The 22,142-nt window shown below is 36.5% G+C and overlaps 2 protein-coding genes across 2 annotated transcripts; both read right to left on the reverse strand.

Moving 5' to 3' along the window:
• Positions 1 to 271: 271 nt before the first annotated feature.
• Positions 272 to 6,676, reverse strand: LOC121425038 (aqualysin-1-like). The gene is made up of 8 exons (XM_041620979.1): positions 6,045 to 6,676; positions 5,693 to 5,836; positions 4,876 to 4,999; positions 4,307 to 4,416; positions 3,566 to 3,713; positions 2,204 to 2,388; positions 1,537 to 1,708; positions 272 to 997 (listed from the first exon to the last, which is right to left on the reverse strand). Exons 1-8 carry the CDS (start codon positions 6,180 to 6,182, stop codon positions 852 to 854), a joined length of 1,167 nt encoding a protein of 388 aa, XP_041476913.1. The 5' UTR covers positions 6,183 to 6,676; the 3' UTR covers positions 272 to 851.
• A 1,862-nt stretch (positions 6,677 to 8,538) lies between these two features.
• On the reverse strand, positions 8,539 to 17,882 carry LOC121425023. Its single transcript, XM_041620956.1, has 3 exons — positions 17,480 to 17,882; positions 10,007 to 12,453; positions 8,539 to 9,575 (listed from the first exon to the last, which is right to left on the reverse strand). Exons 1-3 carry the CDS (start codon positions 17,562 to 17,564, stop codon positions 9,291 to 9,293), a joined length of 2,817 nt encoding a protein of 938 aa, XP_041476890.1. The 5' UTR covers positions 17,565 to 17,882; the 3' UTR covers positions 8,539 to 9,290.
• Positions 17,883 to 22,142: the final 4,260 nt, after the last annotated feature.

Consider the following 22,142-nt stretch of genomic DNA (forward strand, 5'->3'; position numbering starts at 1 on the left):
GTTTGGTTTGTATCTATCATCTGGAATGAAGATGAGTAGAAACAACATTTAGTATCTTTATATTAATCAAAATAGATGGACATCTAGCCTACCTCCTTCTCCCATTTATTCCCCTCATTCCTTCGCCTTTCTTTTCACCCCCCACACGTGAACACACACACCCACTTACTCAATTAGTCACACTTTCTCTCCGAATCTTGTCTCTATATTTTCGCGATAGAGACAGCCAAAAATGGACATTTATTTTGAAGGCATGAACAATTTCTGTTAACGGTGATATCCTACTGTATGTTTATTGGTAAAATCCCATTCACATTTTGCATTTATGATTATTGATTTCCAAAATGTTAAGAATAATAATTTTACAAAGCGATTACTGATGTGGCCTTCTTGAATGTTTTTTGTTTCTGATTTCTTTCTAACCGTCCTTTCCAGGGCATTTCCAGCAACTTTATTCTGTCTTGTATGCTGCGATATCTGCACAGGTTCTTCTGGTGGCTTTTCGATTTTGTGAGATCACAGACAAGCAGCTCCCTCATAATGTCGTGTTTTAAAAAAATGTAATTTATAAAAGATATATATATGCGTGGTTTCATTTGCGTAGTAGGTATATCTTCCTACACATCATTTCATACCAGCTTCTATAATTGTTGGTATTCATAAAGTTCCATTAAAAACTTACTGTTTCAATGAATTTTATATTCCATGGGATTCCATGATATATTATGGAGCTGCTTGCATATGACATCAGAAATTAGAACAAATAAATAAAAACTCTCTCATTCTTTGATGGATTTTAATTAAACCTTCGCAAATATTTTTTTTCTCTATTTTCTGCTCTTATTGATACTTTAAGATTCACTAGGAACGTAGAGAAGGAGATTTTCCGAATCGTGTAACTTCGTGACTTTATCTCTGCTAGCTGATCCAAGGATGACGTCACGAAGGTTATCTGGGGTCAAGTTTGGGTTCAAACCAAGATGTATTGCAGCAACACCTGACAAAAGAAAAAAAGAATATCCATATTAAGACTTTATGAGTTAGAATAATTTAATATTTACAATGGTTTTGGCATTTTCCTCAACATCCTATGTTTAACATACATTGAACCCTTCAATTAAATCAAATTAGATTAATTCCATCAATTAAAGCGCTAAAGCTGTCCATAGAGAAAAGTGCAAATAAGATGAATTTCACCAAGTAATGCGATACGAACTGATATTTCTAGGGCGACTTTTAATTTGATTATAAAATCTTACAATGAAATAAATCACATTCTTTTTTTTTTTATTTTAGATGAAAAATAACAATATAATCGTTATACTATATATTCGTGTTAAGCATCCTGCCTTTTTTTGTCGGGGGAGGGGGGGGGCGAAACGGCCCTCTTCCATTTGCTACTGTACAAAATTGAGAGAGAGAGAGACAAAGAAAGATAGACAGTTGACTTTTAATCACAAGCACATGAAGCAGAGTCTCCTCCCAACTCCCGGTTACACCAAGGTTGCCATTATGTGAATGGAGATGAATACGAACCAGCTACATGAGGACATGCCATACTGGTTCCACTCATCAAACGATATCCGTCATCAGATCGATAGTCTGCACTCAGAATGCGATGCCCGGGAGCAAAGATATCCACGCATGCGCCCCAGTTTGAAAAGTAGACTCTGGCATCGTCATCCTGGATAGCACCAACGGTTATGGCCTAGGGAAGAACCAGAAAAATTAGTTATTGAAACATTCATTATCATGCAATTCTTGAGTTTAGTGAGGGTGTGCGTGAGTAAGGTTGTGTGCGCGGATCGTCAACATACACTCTTTTCACATGTAAGACATGGCTGTATTTAAAAAAAAGTACACACGTTGGTATCATTAATGCATGAAGCATTTTCATTTATTTGATGCAAAATAAAAGAGCAATGTAGATAAAATCGCCTTGGTCAAGGGAATCGAATTTCGGATTTTCATGGCACAAAATACTTCACAATTCTTTGCAGACAAACGATCATATCTTGAGAAGAATAATGTATATAGCAAAAGTTTGCTTTTAGTTTGCTCCTTTTAATGAGCTTATTAGCTGGTTACCTGAAGATTTCACTTGGCAAGCAAATAAGCAACGAACACGATGACGCGAATGGTGTAGCAAACAAACAAACAAACAAACAATGGAGAGTGATAAAGCGGAGAACAACATAAGTACCTCTGGAGCCCTCGCAGGAGAAAATGCGCACGAATCCATATCTTCATTCATAGCTGCTACCACTGCGGTGACGCCCTGTCTGTGAAGATTTCTTAACGACTCGTCCACCGATCTGGATCCTATACCACCAAGTGACATACTCACTATGGCAGGGCGTACACCATTGCTGGCGACCCAATCCATACCTAAGCATCGGAGGAGATAGGAATGGGTTAATGAAAGATCTTACAAAACAACTGGAATGTAATGATATGATGATGTTTCGTATACCAAATGTGGAATCACTTTAAACACGGTAAACTATTATTCAGCTTCAGGATTCTTGCCAAATATTTATCTGATACTTTGTCGGGACTGAATAAATATGAATCTTATATATAGATCCGGGGGGGGGGGGCACTTCCATTGACGAGTGGATACCGTGCGCGACCACGGGGTCTTGAAAAGCATCCTAAACACGTATTTTCCATATTCTGAAAATGCATCCCTTAAGAAGTATTGGCATGTGAAACCCTACCCTTAACAAGTATTGGAAGGTATTCCCAGAACTGAGCCCCTAAACAAGAACAGCGATGTATTTTCCATATTCTGAAAATGCACCCCTTAACAAGTATTGGAAACAAAACGATACTCTTAGCAAGTATTCCCGGACACCATTATTTTGGTTTAGTATGGCCCCACCTTTCACACTGGCGCAAATCGGACTCTAAACACGTAGTGTTGGGGCATCCTTTATAAAACATTTAGATTTTGTGTTATCATCCCCGCATATTTGACCCTAAACACATATATTTTCCGAACGAAATAGATACCTTTTTCAATATTTTTGACACCCTTATCACGTTACGTACGTAACGTGCCCTATCTTGAAAAAGACATCCTTTTTACGTGTTTCTTGGGGGTCGCTCGTGGTATCCACTCGTCAATGTAAGTGCCCCCAGGACAGATCAATTCTGCCAAAAGAACCAGATTTTTTTATTCAGTAAATAGAGCAACAACAAAAAATAAATAACAGAATCGTCGACCAAAATCGAAAAAAAGTGTAATAACAACTATGTGTATTTTATACAGAGTGGGTGGTCTTCGGAAGGATAAAGAAATTAATTTGCATTTATAATTGGGATAGTGAATTGAATAACATTGTTTTCAGGGGGTGATTGTGAGGTGTTTTAAAGTTCTAGTACATTTTTAAACGTGATAAAGAATTTAAGCATGATAGTTGCTTGCAAACGTGACTGACTAAAGATGGCAGTGACTAAACATAAGTAAGTACTCTCAAATTAAGACTTTGTTTTGACCTTTCATCTTGGATTCTACCTATAACATAAAAAGTGAGTCGAGTAGTGATTCTAAATGACTGACCATCGATTATAGCAGACCAGGAACCCCAATTATAGCAACCTAGGACTCGTACAGCATATACTCTAGCAGCTTTGGCAACTCCGTATCTTCTACCAGCTATTGTACCAGCACAGTGTGTCCCATGCCCTTGGCAGTCCCCATCATTACCCTGCCAAAATAAAATGTGGAGTTATCATTTTCTGTACTTCTGAGATGACACCTCCGACAAAAAATAGGTGAAGAAAAACGAAACAAAAATCGTTACTGTCTCAGTGATTTGCATTCAGCCGGTGACTGAGTGAAAAAAAAGGATTGACATTGAGAATCTTGTTGTTCGTTCCATTATGTTGGTATTTTGCTTTTGTATGACATCATTTTAGTTGGACTGTTCCATTTAGCCAGGTTGTACTCCCTTGGATCCAGCTGAAAAAAATGTCACCGGTCTCATCTTTACGATTGTCAATGCGAGATATCTACACACTCTAAGAATGAATATTGGGTCTGTAACCATTCTGGTTTAAAAAAAAATGACCCGGATTATTACGGCGAGGGAGTGGCACCAACAGACACTAGGCTATGACCAGCTGATAAGATATGCCATTTGCTCCAAATAAAGTAGCACACGGCCTGCGCTGGCGCCATTTAGTGAGACGTTTAACCGCATCACCAGGACAGTAAAAATCACTTTAGGCCATCGCCCTTATTACTTTAGTAATCAAGTAAAAAAAAACATATGACTTAAAAACAGGGAATATCACTTACGATAGCATAGTTCATTGCATCATAGACGAACTCAGCTCTGCCCTCAAAGTCCTCATGTGTTGTTCTGATTCCAGTATCAAGGACGTATACATTGACACCGCTGCCATTACCTGAAAAAGATTGGTTGATTCAATAATTTTAAGCTATGGGAAACATTTGCTTTTATCTGAGGTGTCAAAATATTATACTATGGTCAATCAGCACGACCAGCGTTTACCAAGACCCATGAGGCTCCATTATTTTGCCCATGAATAGAATTAACGTCAATTGTCTCCCTGCATAGATCATTCAGATGTACCCATAGGTGTAACAGACGAATATACTGCGGCCTCAACATTTAATAAAGTATAACTGACGCCTGAATTTAAATTACACATGCTGGATGCATTTGTGCAAGGTATTAAAATTTGGTTTAACAAGTGGTGGATTGCAGATGGTATGGCGACTTTTGTTGTCAAAATCGTTCGGAAAGTGAAAAGGAAGAAAGAATGTGTTTGGCTTTAAAAAGCAATGTTATTATTTCGTGTTAAATAGTTTTTCAAGGGTGGAAAACATGAAATCAATCGCACCGATAGGCGTGAAGCTGTCATCTAAAGGAAGGTCTCTTTGATTAATCCTATCAAGACCCCACGTCTCCGAGCCATAGGCGACGCCATCTTCCTCTACGTACTTCACAGATGGATGGCCCCGAACCTGAATAAAAAGGAAAGAAGAAGATGATGATGATGAAGAAGAAGAAGGAGGAGGAGAAGAAGAAGGAGGAGGAGGTGGTGGAGGAGTAGTAGTAGTGGTAGTAGTATAGAAGAAGAAGAAGAAGAAGAAGAAGTAGGAGGAGGAGGAGGAGAAGGAAGAAGAGTGTCAAGTTGGGAAATGGAACAAAAATATTTCAACTAATGTATCAATTTCCTTGTACCAAACACATAGACTAAAACGTGTATTTTTGTAACATAGAGCTTAACAGAGAGGGGGAGATGTAGAAGAGGGAGGGAGAGAGATAGTGAGAGAGAGAGAGGGGGGGGGGTAGGTAGGGGAGTAAGAGATGGAGAGAGTGGTGTATATTTCCATATAAGTTTCATGGATGAAAAAAAATGATAAACTGAAGTTGAAGATACTTCGGCGGTTCCGATTTAATAATAATAATGATAATAATTGGCATTTATATGGCGCTTTATCAATATAATATGGCGCTTTATCAATATAATATAGCGCTTTATCAATCTACGACTGCTCAAAGCGCTTCACAATTATTATGATTTAACACAGAGTGAACTAAATGATCAGTGCTATCTAATGTTTGTCAAAATTTATTCATTGAGTGATTCTTTCACTATTGATTCACTATCTAATTACTTTGAAAGAATGATAGTAAAAAAAGAGATAACTTACTACAGCTAATGCTTCTTTAGAAAGTGAGATGGCGAATCCGTTTAGAACCCTGTTGTATTCTTTAATTGGATTGTTCACAGTAATAACTTTCTGGTTGAATTCTTCATGAAGGGATTGAAGAACGGCTGGGAGTGGCGAGTTTTTCTGTTAAAGATAAAAAAAAACAACCAACAATCCAATGAAATACGATACTATTTCAAATAAACTGATTTACGTTACTTGTATTAAATAAACATTCATGATAACGAACTGCAATAATGACACCCACTTTAGAGAGACTTTAAGACGAAGCTCATAGTACATGTACTGTATATTCATAATCATGACCACTTTATGTTCCACGTTCATTTACCTGTAGGACCACGATATATTGCTCTTTGATGGCTTCTTGTGTTTTTAGTAAAGGAGCTTGACGAGCCGCCACAAGCGTACCAGACAGCAAGATGAAGACTGAAAGATTTGAGATGATACTCCGTTTCGATGACGTCATAATGAATGTTGTGCTATTCCCTTCTCCCTTTCCAACTTATTGTCGTAGACTTTTTTACGACGCGCGGGTTGCGAGATAGCAACAAGTCCAAATTATTTACCTCTTAGTAGATGAAAATGTTGTTAACCTCTCTTTACTTGTAACCATGACGGGTTGTTAGTTTTAAAATCTTATTCAACGCAATTATACTATTCCATAGGCGGATGCAGAACGTCGTAAAGGCGGTCAATAAGACTCACATTTTTGGAATCAGCACAAATTTCCCCCCAGATAAACTTGGCAAACCTTCCCCACCAAAAACTTTGAATAAAGCCCTCTATCTCCTATACTATACAAATTGTTTTTGGATCAATTATCACTCAAGGCGCAAGTCATGAAATACAATTACAATTGGCATTCATATTAACGTTGGAAAGGTTCATATGCATATAAAAAACACGTTTCAAGGTCCAAATCAAAGTTCAGTCATTGTTTATAAAACAGAACTCGGCATGCAATATACAGTGCGTATCAAAAAAAGTTTACACATTGAAAAAGCCCTGGGAATTAAAAAATATACAACATGTGGGTAATTTTTTCACATATATTCTTGGGTTTGGGTCTCATCTATCCAATGAAAGTAAAAGGTTTGACAGAATGTTACACTTGAGTGAGCACTGTCCATTTTTGTAAAGGTCACAGAAATCTGTTTGTGCAGAAATGCTCGTTTTCACGCTGAGTCAAGGGGAAAGGGCGAAATCAAACTTACCCTGAGAAACATTTATCATACATTTCCTTTGCACTTTTAGTCCATTGATATAAAAAGGATACATTCAAGCATTTTGTAACATTTTGCCACCCAAATTGAAATTTCAACATTTAGTAAGCACAACCTTATACCCTTTTTGTGCCAGCTGGATCTGAGGACATATCTGAATCTGAACAAAAGTATATATCAGACATCTCCAGCATTTTTTCACTAAGTTTTTGTCATTAAAACAGGGTTTACATTTCATTTTACATTTGATACTCGTTTCTCCACACTTTTCCCAAACTTGACAATGATTAACAAATGAAAATACAGCTTAAAGTGATTGGTTAACATTGGTTTGACTTTTAAAAAATCTGAGCTTGAAGGTCACACTTGTCACCTGTGTCTGTGATATGTTACAAAAATGAAGCCCAGAAAAAATTGCGTTAGGAAATTATTATTTAGTGCTCCAAAAATTGAAATATAAAGTGACCGGAAACACCATCTTAATTTCGTCCCATACACTGATGTGTACTATTTAGGTGTCTATAAGACGCCTATTAACAAAATCGGGATTTGCCTTGTAGTTTTAGCTTTTCATTCTCAATAATGGTTGTTTTCAGGGTTTATTAGTTCTAATACATGCACTTGCACACATGTTTCATCTTGGTTTGAGAATTTTTTAAATCGGCTGCTCACAAAGTTAAACAATACCTTTAAGCCTTTTCATGTAAATCACAGCTCAGTGTAAAGCAAATATCGTCAAGATGGCCTCGGTGTGTGAGGGAGTGGGGTGGGCGCAATACGCTCTAAGAAGTGTTTTGGGCAAGGAAACAATTTAAAAGAGGTAAGAGATATCTTCATACCAATGTTACTAGCAAAATTCCATGTGTTCTTCATGATTAAGGTCTACTTTTATTCGCATAACTATTTCAAATTTCGGCGCAAACCATTTTCACTAACTTTTCAAAAGTTAGTGATGCTCACTCAATGCAGAAATATTTTTCGACAGTTATATCGCCATTTGCTTAAATGGATCTATACCAATGTTAAAATGTGGACAAATCTTCAGGATATTACAAATGTATAACTCTACAGGATTTTTTTTCTAAGTGTAAACTTTTTTGATACGCACTGTAGATGGGAAATACGTAGACTTTTTTTCTTATTGAAATACAAAAGTAATTGACGGCTAGTTTACAAGTTATTTAAATTGCTTTTATACAAGAATCTTGATTGGAAAATAAATTTTGCTATTGTAAGATATCTAAGCGACTTTTAAATGGAATTTTAAGGAAAATTAATCAATTTTGGTTATAGGACAAGTCCACCCCAACAAAAAGTTGATTTGAAGAAAAGGAAAAAATCCAACAAGCATAGAACTGAAAATTTCATCAAAATCTGATGTAAAATAAGAATTACAGCTCTGACATTAAAGTTTTGATTAATTTCACAAACTGGTCGGTATGCAAATTAGCAGAGTGATGATGCACCACTCACTATTTGTTTAGTATTATAATTAGATTTTCTCGTCATTGTCATGTGAAACAAAATTTTATTCCTTCCAGAACATGTGGAATTACCATTATTTTAATATCCGATACACACACACATAGATGATAAATGATTTTCAAAACGCTTTTCAGACACAGATTATTTATGCTTATATTTTATTAATTATCCATATTATGGTAATAACATCAATTGCCCAAATTCAGAAAGAGAGGCAGACTGTGGAACTAAGATTTAGCAATTTATATCATTATCATGATTATCGACAGTAACATCGTGTCACAAAAGACTTTTGTGATTTTTATTTATTCTTCTCGTTTAGTATAACAAATCTCATCAACAATCTTTTTGGTTGTCATTCTTTCATTCACAAGTCATGTTAAATTCATGCAAATCGTCAGTTTACTTCAGAAAATTCTAATATTTTTTTGCACATAAACACATCTTACACAAAGAAACATATAGGTAATGTTCAAAAACAAGATGGAGAGATATAATATTATTTATGCACCACCATCAAAAACACATTTTGACTTTTTGGCTGCTACATTCATGTAAGATGTGTCTCTGCTAAGTGTATTATCCATACTCAAGCTACCAATATTTTGTTTCACTAGTGTCAACAGCCGTGGATCGTTAACATGGTTAATGCTGTGATATAGCTTTCCAAGCCCGGTCTCGAGGATAATTATAATGCTGTCTTGTCTTTTAAAATTGCCTCAGTCGTCTAGTGCTTTTCCTTGGCCACGGTAGGCCTTGGTCTTTGGTATGGGAGCTCGGACGAGACTTTCGTTCCTTTTAATGTTTCAAGACCAAGGGAAACCATTTTTGCTTACAAATCTTTTCAAAGTTCTCTGAGAGTGCATTCAGAGCATCGATTCGCTACCTGAGGTTTTCCCCTTTGAGTTTTTCAACGTCACCATTTCCGACGATGTCGATCTTGACTTGGAGGAAGTCATCGAGGAGAGCCTACCAAAGCAGGGACAAGATTCCTTCCAGAGTATCAGGACACGCTTGTTGCAGATGAAAGCAATAAAGATGTAGACTCCTTGGAGAGAGTTGAGGATGATGAAGATATACCAGAGAGCTGTGACACCGGCGAAGGCAGCTATAAAACCGATTACCCAGGTGAAGCCAAGCAAAGTTGACATCTGTGAAAAGTTCAGGGAGAGAAATAAGGAGAGACACATATTAAGATCAACACTAATTTGGACGGAGCCTACCTTTCGATAAGGTTGAAGTTGACTAAAATATCCGGGCTATTAATTTCAAAACAGATACGATTTTGCATGGTATATTCCCTTTATACTGTTCTGGTTCCGTGGTCATTCGAAGACAATGGTAGTGATATAGAAAATTAATCAGAACACTGCCATTTTAACTACGCATATGTTTATTTGCATGAAATGAGAGTGAAGGATAAAAACATGGCAATATTACTTGCACATATCCCCTATGAACCCTACCTATGCCAATGACATTCTTCAACTCAAACCCCCTTTATAGCAAATCCTTGCCAAATGTTTTCATGTAAAATAATCCCAGGTTTATCAAATTTCAGGTTATCTAAAAAAGCTCTCACCTTCACATAAATCAGAAGATCGGACGACAACTTGGATTCTTTGTTCTTGTGCTTGTTAACTGGACTAATTCTCATCTGATGTAGACCAACAACTACCATGACAAATAGAATAATATTGATGACAAGAAAACAAGCGACGGGGATTCCAAAGACATACAGATTGGCCAAACCATCACCGATCCAACAAGTCAGTGTACTGTAGGTGAGGGAGAAATGTTGAAAGGTTGTGCCAGTAAAGTAGATTCCAAGACAAGGTCCAACCACAAAGATTGGGCACACCCAAACAAAAACGAGGAACCTTGATAGCACCGAGGCGCCCTCATCAGTGCGACCAAACTTTGCTGCGATTCCGAAACGACGTTGCAAATCAAAGGCAAGAGCCGTCATATGTGAGAAGACCGAAACCCACGTGTAATGACCCACGATTGCAAAAGAGATGCAGACAGGAGAATTCAATGTCGCTAGTCCACCAAATAAGATGATAAGTTGGGCGACTATGAGAGTTACACAAAGACTTACGATCAGAAAGTTGGAGGTTGCATTCCGAAGAAGATTAAACTTGAGATATGAAAGGACAGTTAGGAAAAGGGCAATTACGGACAAAGTAATACCGATGGTACTTAAAATTGATTGAGCTGAAGAAAAATCCAGAAATCCAGAAGAATAAGTGTTCCTTTGCAATACGTAAGAGCAAACGAAAATCGTGTCATTTCCAACTTCAAGATAGTCATTCGATGTCAATGTTCTGTTGTGAGGCAAATACAGGTAAGATCCATTGCCTAAGTCATCAAAAAGTGTTACGTTCTGTGATACCAAAGTACATGTTTCAGGTGGTACCTTACACACTTGTAAATATTCTCGCTTTGAGTTCGTCTGCCATGATGTAATGTTATATTCAATGGAATAGATGGAATCGCGAAAGCTATATGTCATTTCTCCAACTAAAAACATCTGCCTTGTCCCGTTATCATGTGATTTTACGAAGTCATCATGTACAACGACTTTACGACAAATTTCTTTTAGGTTGCTGCATCCAATAGAAGTTATTAAAGTCATGTCACTACAAGTGACATTTTCGAAGAGGTTTTTATGGTTTTTGGAAAAAATGAAACCGTCAAAGTTTCGTTGAGAATCACCATTATTAACTCGTAGATATCCCCACATGTCCAAGTGTTGAGTGCATACCGATAGAGATCCATTAATGTGTGTTTCGGCTTGGAATCTACTGACCGAAATATTACCAGAAGACATGTAGCTGCTATCGAATAAAGATATTATGCTTTCGTGTAGGTGCACATAAGAGTTGCAGTGTGAATTATCCATAATTTCAAATGTGCACCCCACTTCAATAAGGACAGGAACTCCTTCCTCGAACAAGCAACTCAAGTTTGAAGGAAGCCTTTGGCAAGAGCTGTTTATGAGGCTATATCCCACTGGACACGAAAGATTTATACAAGCCTGATGATATTGGTCATAGATTTGATCATCTCCACAGGAAATACCGGGTTGTTGCTCGTGATGAGGTAGGGCAATAACAGATGAGAAATCGAACAGAACAGAAATCGGAAAGCTCGGATAAGGAAAGATAGGTGGAATTAATGCCGAGGTCCTAGTTAGCGGTGGACAATCCATGTTAACCAAATCTTGATATATTATTTGAAGCGTTTGATTTAATATTAAGGCATTATGGCAAAAGTAACAATGTGGGTTATTATAAAGGCTTACAACACCTTTGTAGGACTCACATGCCTCAGCTAATTGAACCATCGTATCATTGTCTTTGTCGACGTCGCATGATATGATATTTACATTATAACAACTTCTTCCAGCTGTTGATGAAAAGGGAGTCTCAAAGTTCCAGTCGCAATGTTCCATTATTCCAGTGATTTGATCGTTATTGAAATTACTTCGTGACGTATTTGAATACTCTGCAGTTGGACATATTGCGTCTATTCCCCATGGTGTAACACGGCTTACGTCATTCTTGAAGTTGCAAAGAGCACAATATATATTTTTAAATGTGATGCTGTTCATGTATACTACAGGTATGAATGTAAGTGAGTCTTCGCCCATCGCCTGACCTTCACATTTTGCTCTAGTCTCTTCATCATTCCATCGTTCATCACACTTGCTCACCATCAGATACTGATCTTCAAATTGTGGATTTCCCGCTGGTGTCACGCATGAGAACCGACTAGGATTAATGCCTTTGGTCGCCTCGGAGAAGTCATCATCAGCAAGATCTTTCTCACATTGATTAAAGAAGTTGATGCAACAGTCATTGAAGTAAAAGCAGTAAGGATCACAATGGCACTCTCCACCGAAGTTGTACGGGGTAGTAGAACAATCCGAGTCGCTGTAGCATGGTAACGAAAACTGGCATACAGGAATCGTCCATCCATTTACGGTGTAGTTAACATAACTTTCAGCATCCAGAAATGCAGAGCCTGCAATCATAGAAAAAAATATATAATGACATCTACTAAACGGGCATTCGTATGGTGGCCCTGAAGGGACATCGCATATATATATTCACGACGAAATTGGCGACGAAATTCACGATGTCGAGAATTTCGTCGCCAATTTCGTCGTGAAAATTCTAATTGCCGACGAAATTGGCGACGTCGTGAATTTCGTCGTGAATATTCGCGATTTGATCTATATGCGATGTCCCTTCAGGGCCACCATACATTCGCGGGTATCAAGTGGTTCTCGCTATATAAATCTAATATAATACTAAGTGGAATGGTAAATTTCAATGTATGCGCAAAGGCCAACGTCAATTCAGGTCCTAAGTTTTATTGCCTAGATTTCCGTAACTTTATCAGACCATGTTTACATGAGCTTCTACAAATGTTAAGTAAGTTTTTCAAGATGGCCGCTTTGGCGACTATCTTGGATTTGAACTGAAGATGACCCTATATAATAGTATTGCAAAATTAATAACATAAATGGAATTGACATACCAAGGTATTATTCTTGATTCTTGGACAAAGGGATCAAAAATTAATTTCTCAAGATGACGTCTGGCGGCCATGTTGATTTTGATTTGGAGATGACCTTATATTGCGAAAATGATAAAAGAAATTTATTCTTCACACCCCAAAACTCATAAAAAATTCGTGTTACTCATTATTCTAAGGCAAGGAGTTCGTAAAATAAGTTTTTAATGTGGCATCTGGCGGCCATTTCAGATTTAGCAAAATTTCCCAAAGTTGCTGTTTGGGCAACCAAGTTGAATTTGTTAAGGGACTACATAAGTACATGAATCAAGAAAACAAAAATCACAGAGAAGATCATTTCTAAGTTGATGTAATGAGCCTATGGGACTGTCAAGTCGACTTTATAGTCAAGAGCTGCATGTCTCTATGCATTTGAGCACTGAATATTACTGTCAGTGCCATTTCACCTTTAAAGGACAAGTCCACCCCAACAAAAACTTAATTTGAATAAAAAGAGAAAAATTTAACAAGCATAACACTGAAAATTTCATCAAAATTGGATGTAAAATAAGAAAGTTATGACATTTCAAAGTTTCGCTTCATTTCACAAAAACAGTTATATGAAGGAGCCAGCTATATCCAAATGAGAGAGTCGATGATGTCATTCACTCATTATTTCTTTTGTTTTTTATTGTTTGAAATATGAAATATTTTGATTTTCTCGTCATCGCCATGTGAAATGAAGTTTCATTCCTCCCTGAACACGTGGAATTCCATTATCTTAACATTTTGTGCTTCAGGCAAGGAGGTCCCAATCGTCAAAGTCGTAAAAATTGAAATATTGTATAATTCAAACAATAAAAAACAAAAGAAATAGTTAGTGACATCATCAACTCTCTCATTTCGATGTAACTGGCTTGTTCATATATCTATTTTGTTAAAAATAAGCGAAACTTTGAAATGTCATAACTTTCTTATTTTACATCCGATTTTGATGAAATCTTCAGCATTGTGCTTGTCTGATTTTTCTTTACTGATTCAAATAAACATTTTTCTGAGGTGGACTTGACCTTTAAATAAAAAAATCGTAATCTAGATATCAAGAAAATAAACCACCTTTTATACGTAAAAACCTGTTCAATACCCCCCCCCCCGACTCAGTGTGATTTCACGTAAGGTCTTCTGTCGAAACCCGTTAATCATAGTTATTCGCAAAGGGGTACCCCAGGCTAAAATTAATTAGATCTGAACAAATAGAGTAAAATGCAACAAGCAAAGCGCTGAAAATTTCATCAAAATTTGATCACAAATAACGAAGTTATTGAAGTTTGCGGAAATTTGGCGGTATGTTGTGAAAAGAGTTATTATGAACGTCGCATGAATATTCATTAGGTGGGTTGATGCAATCACATGTATCATGTGTCCAGTTTCCGTTTTCTTTTGGTCGTACGTCAAATCCTTTCCTTTATCTATCTTTATACACTAATGTGTGTGATACGTCTTTCTTATCATAAAAATAAGTTGCAGCAATGAATGTCTAAAGCATTAGATATGATGTACATACAACTTTTTTAATTCTTAGAGGACAAAGCTTGAATAAACATAATTTCATACAATGAAATACAAAAGAACAAGTGTAGATGTGGCATCATAAATTTGCTTGTCGAATATCAGTAAGGACGTGACTGTAATACCAAATATAATGCAAATACTTAAAGGTATTGTTTACATTTGTGAGCAGCCGATTTAAAAAATTCTCAAACCAAGATGAAACATGTGTACAAGTGCATGTATTAGAACTAATAAACCCTGAAAACAACCATTATTGAGAATGAAAAGCTAAAACTACAAGGCAAACCCCGATTTTGTAAATAGGTGTCTTATAGACGCCTAAATAGTACACATAAGTGTATGGGATGAAATTAAGATGGGGTTTCCGGTCACTTTATATTTCAATTTTTGAAGCACTAAATAATTATTTTCGAACGCAATTTTTTCTGGGCTTCATTTTTGTAACATATCACAGACACAGGTGACAAGTGTGACCTTCTAGCTCAGATTTTTTAAAAGTCAAACCAATGTTAACCAATCACTTTAATGCAAATACGCAAATACTCAGTTTGTCTCGTTCCAATTTTGATCAAATTTTCAGTGTTTTGTCCGTCCCATATTTTTTTCATCTGTTCAAATCAAATTGTTGTCAGCCTGTAGTACCCCTTTAAGCAAAATACTCAACTGACAAGCGGTTAGTATGCATAAAAATTGTCTTTTTTAAATAGCTTAAAGACCTTCCATTTGTTAATTTCACTTTTGCCTCCGGGTCGTTCATTGTCACATTAACACGTGCTTTAAGCGGACGATGTCCTCTTTTAGCATTATCTTATCAACTATATCCTTTATAGGTTATGTTCTTTCCATAACGATGATTTTTTTTTCGAGGGGGTGGGCAATGAATCCCCTATTATGAGTCTATGAGAACACGTAGCCGTAATATTTCGTTTACATGTTTTGTTTTTTTGTTTTCAGGAGATGAACATCCCCGTGACTTTGGAAGTGTAATAGTGCAACACAAGTGAAGAGGAATTTTTAGGGAAGAAAACCAAAAAGTATGTAAAAAAAAGGAACGAAAGATCTTGGTAATGGTACGTATGAGACAAAATTGTACCTCACGATTCCCTAATTCAAGGGAAAACATGTCACGAACACATAACTATAGTATATGGATAATGTACATGATATATGGCCATGAAGAGTGTTCTCCCAAAATAATCTGGTGCCATTTTATGTGATATGTGTTTATGCTTGGATAATCAGTAGTTGTCTTTACTGTGATGCAAAGTTCGATTTGTTTGCGCCAAAATCATGGCTGCAATGATGCCAAGGATATAATAACAATTTTTCTCTTTGCTGGGCATTTATGAGATGTGATTTGTTATTTTACCCACATAGTATGTTCTCCCTGTCGTTAAATTGAGAAAAATGGCGTCACGTTTAGGATACCCCCTTCTATCAGTATACTATGTGTTGCCCCTTCATCACTCGTCAGTTTTTTTTTTTGTTATGTAGGATATAGTTTCTTCATTACTTCATCGCAGTGTTATAAGGCATTAGAGCATCATATCTTTCGTTTACATCGATAGGAACCTCTCGTGGAAGATGCTGAATTTTCATTCAATATCATTGTTCCCTTCAGTCGCTTTGTGTAGGGGAGTTTAATGACTCCATGCACAAACAACGAGATTAGGAACCCGTCATACAAAGAGTTTCTATAAGCATTCCTATCTCTTAACGACACACCTATAAATCACAGTACGAGTTTGATTTTCTATCGCAACTCTTTGTGAGACAGAGCCCTGGTCATTCATCTGACTAGACTCCTTTGAAAGAAGTTGATAAAACGTACGCCCTCGACCGCATCTTTACACATCATTACGTGGGACTTTCTTAAAGGGATGATCCGGGCTGAAAGTATTTATAGCTTAATGAAAATTTCATTAAGATCGGATGACAAATAACAAAGTTATTGAATTTGAAAGTTTAGCAATATTTTGGGAAAATAGTCGTCATGAATATTCACTAGGTGGGCTGATGATGTTACCTCTTCACTTGTTATTTTGTATTTTATTATATGATATTAGGTTTATTCAGTTTTTTTCCTCCAAGAACTAGAAAAATTGGATTGATAACTGATTTAGTGCATTAGTTATTTATTGCTGCAACTTATATCATTACAAAGGAGACATTATTCACACAAATATGAAATAATGAAAAAACTATGATTCTATGTAATAAGATAACAAAACGGAAAGTGAAGATGTGTCATCATCAGTCCACCTAATGAATATTCATGACGACTGTTTTTACAAAATATTGCTAAACTTTAAACTTCAATAACTTTATTATTTGCTACCGATTTTGATAAAATTTTCGGCATGTTGCTCTGTGAATTCTACTCTATGGATTAAGATATAAATATTTTCAGCCCGGACCATCCCTTTAAATAGCTGATTCAAGTTGGCCAAGTACCATAGAATAGGCAAACGGTGACACATGTCGGAGCTCAGATGATGTCTGTCTCATGCCTTCTGTTGTTCATTTTTCTTTTGTTTATCCGATTTGATATATTATCCTACAAATGAGAATCAGTTTACTAGTTACTGAATGACCGAAAAATATGATTCGATGATCGAGTGAATTTTTTGTACTTTTTAGATTTTACGGGTATTGGGGAGATCAGTGATTCGGTCTCTTAAATGTATGATACTGTATACTGCCAAAAGTATACGTAAGAAAGCAATTAATACACTCACCACTTTCATTTTTATTCATCTATCTCAATTTACATTTTTCCATGCAGGGTCTCATGATAAGCACATATTCAATCGGTGCAAATAGGCAAGTAGAACAAAATGCCATTCTAAAAGTATTATTCAGTAAAACATTTTATTTCTTACGATATCAGCTAAAAAATTTACAAGGCGAGAACACGAATGTATCATAAATAAGAAAACGAAGTATAATATCAACTCACCGAAGGGAAAGATGTTACCGAAAAACAGACACAAACACACAGTCTGGATCCAGCAAGTCAAATTGTCTCTTTGATCTGCCATCATGAGTCTACGGTGATGAAGATACTATAAACCTGTTATATAAACCTTACAAATAGGCCCGATGCGCCCACTTATTCTTCCTTCTGCACGCCAATAGGTACGTGGGTAATGGAAAGAAAAACCGAGCCTTAAAATATGAGGCGTTGTTCGCTTCAATGTGGTATTCAATCAAGTTCAGCGGCGAAAATGCAGTCGATCAAGTAAATGATCGTGACTTAAAAAGTATCACTATAAGTCAAATTTGGGACCTCTTTCCGAGGTAATCATGCCGCTCCAAATAAGAGGCATTTAATATTCAATCCACAATAATTTGTCTTGTGAAATTTTGAACAATTATCCAGATACTCTGGCGTTTTTTTTATATACCTGCTCAGGACCATTCGGGGAAGGGGGGGGGGGGGGGGGTGGAGGGTAAGGCATTAACAACTTTTCGTTTTGAAGACGTGTTGTGAAATTAATATATTTTATCTTTACCGTATCCAACAGTGACGTAATTAGCCCCCAAAATGTTGCAAACGAGCGGGCAATTAAAATATTGACATTTTTGTGTTACAAAATTCCAATTTTGTGAAAGATTTAGAAAATATCAAATTTCACGTTCTTTCCTTTCTTCTTTTTTTCCCTTGTCATTTTTTTTGGGGGGGATGTTCATCCCACGCACCCCCCCCCCCCCCCTGTATTCCAATGGTGTTCAACATTGCGAGCTAGCCACCAAACGCGATATAGGGGCATACAAAGTGATGAACTATCATTTTAAAAAGCTTATCACAGTGAATGGGAAAATAAGGTGTCAGAAAAGGGGGTCATGCTATGGGACCCCCCCCCTTCTTCACTGATTGTATATCATGTATATGGTGGAGTGTTAGAAATATTATCAATTATCAAACTGAAATGAACACCCAAAGAGTCAAATGAATATAGTACAGGTATAGTAAAGTTTTATTTAGCATTGACGTTAAAAAAGATAATAGGGAGTTTTCGCACTGCGACGTCGAACCAGTTCAAGAGCACAGTAAATGTATTAAAAATGTCAACCCCTTGATACTGAAGAACTTGGAGGTTTTTATCGAAAATTGCTTAACCAGAAGAGAAGTTTCGGAGCTGACGAACAGTCGTAAATATATGGTTTGCCCGGAGTCCAGTGCCGGTCGCACAGAAGCGTTGTTAGCCTAACAGAGTTCTGAACAATAAGCACAGTGTCATCCTTGTGAAATCAAAACATTTATTTCAATGTGTAAGTAGTATATTGTTGTAACAATAGGCATCGCTGTCACGTTACCGGTTGTAATATAGTCTCTGTTAGCGCATATTGCAAACAACCTTTATCTGCGCGGTCAGTTAGCTCCGAGCTCCAGGGGAGCGTTTCATCAATATTTTCATCAGACAAGTTGTCAGATCTGACATCTTTCCATGATTTTGATTGGCTGAGAGGCACAGTTCCTATGGTAACTGTCGGATAAAATGGGACTTGTCGGATAAAACGTCTGACAAGTCCTTTCATGAAACGCCCCCCAGGAGGAAACTACTGTTTTGATTCACCAATTTTCCCCAAAGACTTCTTGTTTGGTCTTTGACATGTAGAGCATTTGACAATACATATGTTTTATTTCTTGAAATCGTTCTGCGAAAACTCCTTAAATGCTATTATCATGATTGAGTTTTTATTTCAGTATCACATTCAGTAGATTCATTATATTAACTCCTATGGCTACAAGAGAGAGAAAAATTAGGCTTATCTTTCGGTGAACCTTTGTCTGCAGTCTACACAGTCCTTTCACAGATCCAAAACAAATTTCCCGAAACTGAAGCCCAATTAAATTTCTCAAAATTCATAAATATTTCCTGGAATTTTAACGTTTATTAGCAAAAATCGGGCAAAAAATACAGCGAGCCTAAATTTGGTCCAAGTGACCAAAATCAAGGAATTTAACAATTGTTCACGCCCTCTTTAATAATAGGAACGAAATTAACGAGACTCAAGCGCGAAGCGCGAGTGGAAAATTTCGAGCTACTTAACAATTCTTTGAATATAACATGAATATTAAGTTGCAACGTCTAATTGTTGTTTAATTGGAGCGTTGTGGACAAGTGGATTAGTCTCCGGACTTTGAAACAGAGGGTTCTGGGTTCGAATCACATCCATGGCGTGATTTCCTCCGGCAAGAAGTTGTGCTGCACTCGACCCAGGTGAGGTGAGTGGGTACCCGGTAGCTACTGCTGGGGTTATAATATGATACCAAGTATCAAAGCGCAGTTGGGTATATGCACACTGTAACTGCGCTGTGTAATGGACATAGTATTATTATTATTAATTGTAATTTTCGGATTACCAGGAATTACCTGGAATTTTCTTCAAAGTTGAAACACGGGGTCTACATTAAATTAAAAATAAAAAAAAAACATGTAGCCCTATACAGGACCTACATTGTAAAATCAAACGGAGAATATTCGGTAATTATGAGGTTGACATATTTTATGTTACTATTATATTCAGAACCGAGGAAAATGGAAATATATACAATACCAGATTTCATTCAAAGATTATCTATACAGACTATTATTTAGAGACTATTTTAAACAAATATCATTCAAATATTTCTTAAATGAAAGCACAATGTAAAATATTCATTGTTCGACCATGCAGAGACCAAAAGGGTGGGGAAAGGAAGTTCAAATAATGTTTAATTTAATGTAGCTTTGATTTGTGTGTTTACAACTTTTGAGACCCTTTCAAGACACAAAAATCGATAAGTTATATATGTATATACAGTGCGTATATAAAAAAGTTTACACTTAAAAAAAAACCTGTAGAATTATACATTAATTTTGTAATATTCTGAAGAGTTTTCCACATTTTAACATTGGTACAGATCCATTTAAGAAAATGACGATATAAAAGTCGAAAAATATTTCCGCTTGAGTGAGCACCTCTTACTTTTGAAAAGTTAGTGAAAAATGATTTGCGCAGCTGGACCTTTGAAATCGATGTGCGAATAAGAATAGACCTTAATCATGAAGAACACATGGAATTTAGGTAGTAAAATTGGTTTGAAGATATCTTTTACCTCTTTTAACTTGTTTCCTTGCCCAAAACACTTCGAAGAGCGCATTGCGCCCCACCCTACTCCCCCACACACCGAGGCCATCGTGACGATATTTGCTTTACACTGAGCTGTGATTTACATCAAATGGCTTATAGGCTTGATTTTTATTTTGTTAATCATTCGCAAGCTTGGAAAGTGTGTGGAGAAACAAGTATTGAATGAAAAATGAAAAATGTAAACCAACTTTCAACGATAAAACCTTAGTGAAAAAATGCTGGAGATGTCTGATATAAACTTTTGTTCAGATTCAGTTATGTCCTCAGATCCAGCTGGCACAAAAAGGTAATGGTTGTGCTTACTAAGTGTTGAAATTTCAATTTGGGTGGCAAAATTGTTACAAAATATTTGAATGTATCTGTTTTATTTCAATTGACTAAAAGTGCAAGGGAAATGTATGAGATATAATTCGCAGGGTAAGTTTGATTTCGCAGTTTCCCCTTGACATAGCGTAAAAACGAGCATTTCTGCGCAAACAGATTTCTATTAGCTTTACAAAAATGGACAGTGCCCACTCAAGTGTGACAATCTATCAAAACTTTTACTTTCATTGGATAGATGAGACCCAAACCCAAGATTATATGTGAAAAAATTACCAAGATGTTGTATGTTTTTCAATTCCCAGGGCTTTTTCAAAGTGTTAACTTTTTTTGATACGCACTGTATAGATTATGTAAAATACTTGAAAGTGATTTATATAGTTGCCCGAATCCAGAAAAAAGGACAAAATTAATACACATAGAGTGATAGCAATTTATATCATATATCGACTTTTACATTGTGCTACCAAGGTTATTAAAGATTTAATATGCTCCTCCATCACCTCCAATAAAAAATCTAGATTTTCTCCCGTTAAACACATTTAATCAAAAAATCTAATTAAAAAGGAATCTGATTATAAAGTTGCCATTCGCTCAATCACTTGCAAAATTCAGACAAAAACATCAAGTTCCTCGTAAAATATCTGATTGTATGCACAAACACGTAATATGTGGCGATCGGGGACTCAGTTATCATTTGTCATCAAAGTGGGAACGTGTGTCTGCGGTCCTATACACTCAGAAATTTAACTTTGATCTTACAGGGGACACTTCCTTCCCCCTACACACAACTTGAATGGATTGACCGAACAGTAACATAATTGCGCTCATTATATGAAATGGTTTGAAATGAGTGATGGATGGTATCTGGCCTGTGGACGTCCTCCAATGAAGGACGTCACGGTTGATGGGTAAGATGTCAGTAAACGTCCCCAGAAGAAGGTCATTACAAACTCGAACACCCACACTCTCCCTCGCATGCTATAATACGCATAATGTCCAGAGAAAACTTAGACGAAAAAAAGTGTCTTAATACCACCACCACCAAATATTTATAACGTATCTCAATACAGTCCTCAGCGCTATAAAAATACTTTAATTAAAAAGGTCTGCAAAACCTTAATTTGATTAATTATCATTATAACTGAAGATGACATGCA

The sequence above is a fragment of the Lytechinus variegatus genome, chromosome 12 (assembly GCF_018143015.1).
Source record: "Lytechinus variegatus isolate NC3 chromosome 12, Lvar_3.0, whole genome shotgun sequence".
NCBI lineage: Eukaryota > Metazoa > Echinodermata > Echinoidea > Temnopleuroida > Toxopneustidae > Lytechinus > Lytechinus variegatus.

Excerpts from the sequence above, each read along its gene's own strand:
- LOC121425038 (XM_041620979.1), bottom strand. The coding sequence starts at position 6,182 with ATGACGTCATCGAAACGGAGTATCATCTCAAATCTTTCAGTCTTCATC. Across the intron at positions 4,417-4,875 it reads TGACAGCTTCACGCCTATCG|GTAATGGCAGCGGTGTCAAT; the intron begins GTGCGATTGATT and ends AATCTTTTTCAG. Across the intron at positions 2,389-3,565 it reads CTGGTCTGCTATAATCGATG|GTATGGATTGGGTCGCCAGC; the intron begins GTCAGTCATTTA and ends TCCGATGCTTAG.
- LOC121425023 (XM_041620956.1), bottom strand. The coding sequence starts at position 17,564 with ATGATGGCAGATCAAAGAGACAATTTGACTTGCTGGATCCAGACTGTG. Across the intron at positions 12,454-17,479 it reads CGGTAACATCTTTCCCTTCG|GCTCTGCATTTCTGGATGCT; the intron begins GTGAGTTGATAT and ends CTATGATTGCAG. Across the intron at positions 9,576-10,006 it reads ATCTTCTGATTTATGTGAAG|ATGTCAACTTTGCTTGGCTT; the intron begins GTGAGAGCTTTT and ends AACTTTTCACAG.